The sequence below is a fragment of the Pygocentrus nattereri genome, chromosome 5 (genome assembly GCF_015220715.1).
Source record: "Pygocentrus nattereri isolate fPygNat1 chromosome 5, fPygNat1.pri, whole genome shotgun sequence".
NCBI lineage: Eukaryota > Metazoa > Chordata > Actinopteri > Characiformes > Serrasalmidae > Pygocentrus > Pygocentrus nattereri.
In genome coordinates this window covers 49,643,420-49,650,919 of record NC_051215.1, presented here as the reverse complement: position 1 = coordinate 49,650,919, position 7,500 = coordinate 49,643,420, and the positions used below count along the sequence as shown (strand labels likewise).

Sequence of the window (7,500 nt, the reverse complement as noted above, 5' to 3'; positions counted from 1 at the left end):
GACCAAACCTCCAGAATGAGGAGGGATAAAAAACATACTTTACTTTTAACGTAAGTCACGATAACCAGACTTTTCTTCTGAGTTTTTCTTCTCTTTTTGAAATTAGGCCAAAAACTGAGAAACACGAGAATCAAGGCTTTATTCTGCCAATAGCCATACCATTTAAAGCCATACCATTCCTGTAATCTTCCGTCATAACATAATAACTCGCCAGCCTCTAAAACAAGTGCACCCAGTCCCGGTTCTGGAGATCTGACACCCTGCAGAGTTCAGCCTTAACCCTGACCTAACACACCTGATCCATCTCAGTGTGTAGTGTTTGAGATTATTAGGTATTATTCCATTTCTTCACGTTAAATTTCTAAGTCCTTAGAGAAATGTAATGCAGTGAGAGCTGCCAGCTAACAGGGAGAAGCTGCGGGTAAAATTGTACAGCTTCACAGCGCTCTTCCCAACTGCAGCTGGCTGCCCTTGCTTGCTGCCAGGGCACAGTTCATCCCAAACAAGCCCAGTACTGGAGCTGGATCTGCAACCACCAGGGTGGTAGATCTCCACGATCAAGATTCTCTAAAGTGTCTTCTGATTTATTGTGCCAGGTGGCACCAGCGGGTGGGGAAAATGGTTTAAACTCACTATATGATCTTAATAACTAGAATTGTTCCTGCAGCAGCTGGTCTATGTTATATTTCCACAGGCAGCATTTAGAGAGCGCTGTTCGGGCCCACAGAAAGCACATGGCCTCCCTGCAGAGTGAGCTGGAGGCCTGTAGGCAGGGGAAACATGAGATGAAGAAGACAGCAGAAAAGGATCCACAGCGAGGGGCAGAGTTCTCATTAGAGAAAGGTGAGGAACAGGAACGGGGACGGTGTAAAAATGCATTAGAATCCGTTATAATACAGTGGCTGTGTGCACGCACAGCTTGTATGAATGATCTCCATCGGAAACCATTGACCGATAGGATGTGACGCTGTGGAGCAACCACATAAAAGCCTAACGTCAGCTAGAGTTGTATATAGCGCCCCCTAGCTTTGGGCTGTGGAGCAGTTAAACTGTTTTCTCTGGAGTGATAGAGCTCCATTCAGTATCTACGGGGTGACTTGCATTTGCGATATAAAGAATCATCTAACACCAGCACTGACCACCAGTATCTCACTAATGCCGCTGTGGCTGAATGCAATCAGATCCTCACAGCTCATGTTCCAACATCTAGTATAAAGCTTTCACAGGGGCTGTTATTGCAGCAAAAGGGGGACAGACTCCCCATTAATACCCTTAATATCAGAAGAACTGCTGGATGAGCAGGTGTTTATACACTTTTGTACAAGTAGTGTAAATTAGTGTGTAACATGAGTAAAAAATATTTTTTGCCAAAATAAAATTCCTTGGCTGTTTTCATACATCTGTCTTCTATATTCTTGTAATGGCATATAAACCCTAAGGAAAAATGATATGTTGTGTATTGGTTTATGGTCTTTATTGCACTACTTTGTAAATAGTTCCTCCAGGTACGTTTATGTCTTACTTACATGTATTTTTTAAAATATTGTACCAAAATAATTGAATAATGGTTACATTTGAGATTTCTCAACGAACTGGATCATTCCCTAAAGAATCACGAGCAAATTTAATCTTAGATTTGTACCCCTGCTACACCCCTAACCCACGGTCTGAGCTCCCGCCCCTGTCATAACTTGGTTCCAGAGTTGTTAACTTTTACTCATAGCATCTTTTTCCCGTCTCAGGTCATATTCAGACTGTCCCCATTGGCTACATCAGTTCATGCTTTTCCAAGAAGAACGGAACTCCCCGACAGCCTGCGGTCTGCATGTCATCCCGTGCTGCTCTGCAGATCCAGCCGTCGGTCTTCAACAACCCTGACCACGCACTGGCTGGCCTGGAACACTACTCCCATGTCTGGTGTGGATCAAACCATGACTATTTCAGCAACGTTTTGGGGGGAAATCATATTGACCCAGTGTTAACCCCTAACCCAACTGTAGTCAGTCAGCTGAAACGCGTTTGGTGGTTGAAATTCCTTTCTTTAGTTTTTGCACTGGAGCTGTGAGCCTAACGAGAAATGTAGCTCATACCCCACCGGTTAGATTACATTCACGTTCATTCATATCGAGTTGTTAATTGATCTCAAACAGCCTTGATTATATGGTTTCTGACACGGTGAGACATGGTTATCTGTAAACATGGACCGAAGTACAAACAGTAGCATTGGCCATTTTCAGGCCTGTACTTTTGAATTTTAGAAGAAGTTAGAACCATTAACCTGCTGTGGAATTAGAACCCATCTGTGCAGTGGAACACACACACTAGGGGGCAGTGAGCACACTTACCCGGAGCAGTGGGCAGCCCTGGGAGCGCCCGGGGAGCAGTTGGGGGTTAGGTGTCTTGCTCAAGGGCAATTCAGTCATGGACTGTCAGTGCTGGGGATCAAACTGGCAACCTTCCGGACACAGGGCTGGTTCCCTAACCGCCAGCCCACGACTGCCCCCATACTTTTGTCCATCTTTGTAGATAACAGTATAGCAAACAATCTCAGAAACCATGTAAGCAAGGCCGTATGTATCTTGACTCATTGTCCATTTTATTAGGTCCATTTACTGAACTTTGTAGTTCTACAGTTACAGACTGTAGTCCCTCTATTTCCTTCATTTGCCCGCTTTTACTCTTCACTGGTAATCATCAGGTCTTATTTGGGTGGTGAATCATTCTCAGCACATTCTCAGTAGTGAGACTGACATGCTGGTGGTGGTGTGTTAGTGTGTGTCGTGCTGGTACAAGTGGATCAGACACAGCAGTGCTGCTGGAGTTTTTAAACACCTCAGTGTCGCTGCTGGACTGAGAATAGTCCACCAACCAAAAATATCCAGCCAACAGCGTCCTGTGGGCAGCGTCCTGTGGGCAGCGTCCTGTGGGCAGCGTCCTGTGGGCAGAGTCCTGTGGGCAGCGTCCTGTGACCACTGATGAAGGCCTATAGGATGACCAGCACAAACTGCAGCAGCAGATGAGCTGTCGTCTCTGACTTTACATCTACAAGGTGGACCGGCAAGGTAAGAGTGTCTAATGGAGTGGACAGTGAGTGGACACAGTGTTTAAATACTCCAGCAGCACTGCTGTGTCTGTTCCACTGTGCTGGTCCTTAGGGGCCCCCAACTGCTGAAGAACCGGGTGAAAATGGGCTAACGAATAATGCTGAGAAACAGATGGACTGCAGTCTGTGATTGTAGAACTACAAATGGTTATATGGTAAGTGGAGCTTTATTGATATTGATAATTAGTTTAGATACGAGCTGGTATCCTTAATAAAGTGGCCTGTCGGTGTAAAATGGTGTGATTTAGTATAGATACGAAGGCCAGTGACCTAATGATGTATATTTGTTGCTCTTTTTCTTTCTCAGGCTCATTTTCCTCTTCCATAAGAACGGCCACATGAGCTACAAAGCCAAAGTGAAGCCTCCTCGGCTGAACGGTCAAAAAGTGGGCGTGTACTCCACCCGCAGCCCCCATCGACCCAATGCCATCGGCCTCTCTCTTGCCAAGCTGGAGAGCATCACAGGTCAGGGCCCCTTTCTTCGTCATGGTAGTTTATTATAAAAGAGTCATATCATGGGAAACTCTGCCTGAAATAAGAGTTTGATATACCGTGTAAACGTTGTTAAAGTTTCAAAACATTTTATTCCTCAGTCCTTAAAAATTAAGATAAACTAAAACTAAGCTGCAAAAACAGCCCTTTGGAAGTCATCATGGCTATGATGTCACAACCATGAATGCATGTCTACATGACCACCGTTCCTACAACAGTTCAGTCTCGGCATTTCAGCCTTTAGCGCAGGCAGAAGTACGTTTTCGGGTAGGCCTGTGAAAAAGTGGGTGGTGTCAGAACATCAGTCTTTAGCCTATTGCTGGCAGCAGTGAAGTCACTGTTATACCTTTTCCAGTGCTTCCACTGTGATTACAAAAAAATGAACAAGACTGTCAAATGACATGAACCAGAATGCTCAGTTCACATCATCCCAGCCAACCAACACTTCCCTTCACTATAAAGCGTGCATCTGCTCGCCACAGGTACAACTTGTGCCCAGTGACGATGCTATAATTGTTATTAAACGAGACAGCTGTGATGCACAAAGACGAACAGCACAGCAAACGTAAAAACCTCAACTTAACCATCGTATACTAAAACACGGTGAGAATACAGCTGAAAATGCATGTTGAAGCTTATACTAAATCAGGTGAAGCGTTTACACTGGTTTTATTTCATTTACCTCGCTCTGCCTCTCTGCTGGTCTTCTCTCTTGCTTATTGGTCCTCACTGATTACCGTAAAAGCATACACTAAAGATATGGGTCACACTTTACTCTGATTGACCCTTATAGATGATCTACAGATACATCATTTAGTAACAAACTCTCTGGTAGTGGATTATCAGCACCATTAGGGCAAAGTTTAGGAGTGAGTTTAGGTTTGAAGTTAGGGTTTAGTGTGAGGATTAGATTTAATAGAATCTTTCACGCTCAAGTTCAGTTGCATTTAATAGATATTCAGTTGAATTAAGATTAAGAGACCCTTATTAGTCCCACAAACGGGGAAATTTCACCTCCGCATTTAACCCATCCGTGAAGTGAAACACCACACACACTAGTGAGCACACACACACACACACACACTAGGGGGCAGTGAGCACACTTGCCCGGAGCGGTGGGCAGCCCAATCCGGGGGCAGGTGTCTTGCTCAAGGACACCTCAGTCATGGACTGTCGGCTCTGGGGATCGAACCGGCGACCTTCCGGTCACGAGGCTGGTTCCCTGACCTCCAGCCCACGACTGCCCCAATGAATGAAGCATGGTATCATTATACAAGGTAATTATGGATCTTCTCGAGCTCAGTGTAGTTTTGGTAACTTTGAACTACCATTATTTTCTCATTCGATCGCTGTGTATAGGTGTCTAACTGGCTCGTCACGTTGGCCTAAAGTGAGCAGCTCCTGGAACTAGACTAAAGCTTGCGGACTGAGCTAGCCGTGTTATGACTGTTCCAAAAAAAAGCTAATTATCAGATTTGCGTTTTACAAGCTTAATCTGTTAATCTCGCTCAGAAACGTTCACATTTACATCATAGCTGTGTTGTATCTTCGCCTATAGTACGTGTGCCTCATACCTGTATCTGAAGAAGTTAGTCACTTTATGTAACGTGTGTATAGGTAAACAGAGTGTCTGGTTAAGTCTGTGGTCAGCAGTTGTTCAGAGGTCAGCTGAAATCTTATTATGTAGTCTTCAGAAACTACTGATGACCTTGGTGTCCTCACCCTATATGGACCTGCCTTGAGGCGACGGCGGACTGCAGCGGTTGTTAAGCAGTGATTGGAGGACGGACTGATGCATAGTGATTTTGATTTTGGCTAAAATACAGCAACAACGCACAGAGAACACATTAAATTTCACTTAAAAAATGAATAAATATCTTCCCACGTTTGATTGAGTAGGTCAGTGATGAATCTGGGTCAGCCCAAACGACCTGTGGTTACCCCTCCGCTTTCAGCGTCTAGGAGTTAATGTTAAAATACAAACGATCAAGTAAAAAGAAAAATGTAGGATCTGCACTAATTAACACGTTTTGGCCTGTATACATCATTTTTGAATGAGGCGCAATACAGGGTAACCAATCAGAGCAGAGCTTATTTACATATGTTATTATGTCATACTATTATTTACATATCGCTTCTCGGCCTTTTGGCTAAGATCAAGTGTAGTGTCTGTTCTTATCAGTTTAATATGTGATACGTCCTCTATATGAGGACTGCATATTAAATAGATTTTTAGAACAGGGAGACGGAAGAGGGGCTTCCTCCGTCCGCTCCACGCATCGACCCGGTATTGCAGTACCTCCGGGAACGATGCACCCCCCCCGGGGCAGTCGTGGGCTGGAGGTTAGGGATCTGGCCCTGTGACCAGAAGGTTGCCGGTTCGATCCCCAGTGCTGACAGCACATGACTGAGGTGTCCTTGAGCAAGACACCTAACCCTCAACTGCTCCCCAGGCACCGTGGATAGGGCTGCCCACCGCTCCGGGCAAGTGGGCTCATTTGTGTATTCACTAATGTGTATGTGGTGTTTCACTTCACGGATGGGTTAAAAGAGATAATCGCTTAGTCTTAAAGGCACAGCAACAAAATCAGCCAGTTTAATTCTAAGGGATGTTCATGTAAAAATGAACTGGTAAATAAACACAAACAAGGAAAAATAAAATGCGAGATCAGTGTAGTGTACAGGCCATTAAAGGGGCTGTGATCTCTGTGTGGTTCAAATCAAATCAAATTTATTTGTAGCGCTTTTTACAACGGATGTTGTCACAAAGCAGCTTTACAGAATTTCGGAAAAGACAAAGTTTCAACAGGAGTGTAAGAATGTACAGAAACCCCCCCGGTGGGCAAGCCAGGGGCAACAGTGGCAAGGAGAACCTCCCTCAGAACTGAGGAAGAAACCTTGGGAGGAACCAAGGCTCACCAGGGGGGACCCGTCCTCCTCTGGTCAGACTACCTACAAGTGATTATACTACTAATATTAATAGCAGTAATATTGGTATTAGGAATAACTGGGAGTCTATGAGAACATCAGTGTAGGGTGGGAAGCTCGTCCAAGGCAGGTGGTGGCAGCTCCAGTAACGATGAACATTCAGCACATTATTATTGTTTCATTTCAAATCGAATGCGTCAGAGTTCAGAGTCAAATCAGTGAAAGTGTGTCACTGTCTGATTAATTACGGACTGGACTGGACTAATCCTGTGACTGGCTTTCCTGAATCGTTCTATTGTGTGGCAGAACAGCTCCTATTGATGAAGTCACTACAGCTGCTCTTTACTTGTGTTTCTTGCTGTGCGCTGCTGGTGCAGGCGCTGAGCCTGCTTTCACTTTGTCCTGTCGCAGTCTGTCCCAGTTCATGTTTTCCTTTTAGCCAACTCCTCTAGCTTATACTGCCACTTATATTCATTTGTTTTCTGTGTAATTAGGAAAATGTAGTCTTTGTGCAAGACTGGTCTGTAAAACCTGGGCTTATTATGAAAAGGCCTTAAAGCCCTTTGTTGCCCCCCTCTGGCACAAATGGAAACTGTCCTGGATATATTGACTAACTGTAATAAGCCTATCGTTTTAAATAATGAAAATACTTATGTTTATTTATCAGTTTGTCCTGATTTATTGATCTTTCAAAATTGCACATTCAACCCTACAGTCTGTCATACAGTGACAGGTGCTAATTGTTGGGGTTTAAGCTTCTGTTGCCTCATGGCTCCAGTTTAAAATCAGAGAAACAAACATCAGGCGTCTTGGCTGAGCTGCTGCAGTTGGAGTAAAGGGGAAACTCTTCTGAGGAAATTTAACTAACGTGTTCTGCTGTGTTACAGGTGACACCCTCCACCTGTCTGGTGTGGACCTGATTGCTGGGACTCCGGTGCTGGATATTAAACCCTACATCCCGGACTATGACTCTCCGT

At 44.6% G+C, this 7,500-nt stretch overlaps 1 protein-coding gene and 1 non-coding gene across 2 annotated transcripts in view; both read left to right on the top strand.

Moving 5' to 3' along the window:
* The window catches only part of trmo (tRNA methyltransferase O), a 13,716-nt gene that overhangs the window by 862 nt on the left and 5,354 nt on the right, over positions 1-7,500 (top strand). Inside the window, exons 2-5 of the mRNA XM_017718616.2 lie at positions 695-843; positions 1,743-1,917; positions 3,411-3,568; positions 7,411-7,500. The exon at positions 7,411-7,500 is cut by the window's right edge and continues 280 nt beyond it. Of these exons, the coding sequence (XP_017574105.1) occupies positions 695-843; positions 1,743-1,917; positions 3,411-3,568; positions 7,411-7,500 (572 nt within the window). The remainder of the gene's footprint in view (positions 1-694; positions 844-1,742; positions 1,918-3,410; positions 3,569-7,410) is intronic.
* On the top strand, positions 5,726-5,916 carry LOC119263530. The gene has a single exon (XR_005130336.1). It is a non-coding gene; the product is annotated as a U2 spliceosomal RNA (small nuclear RNA).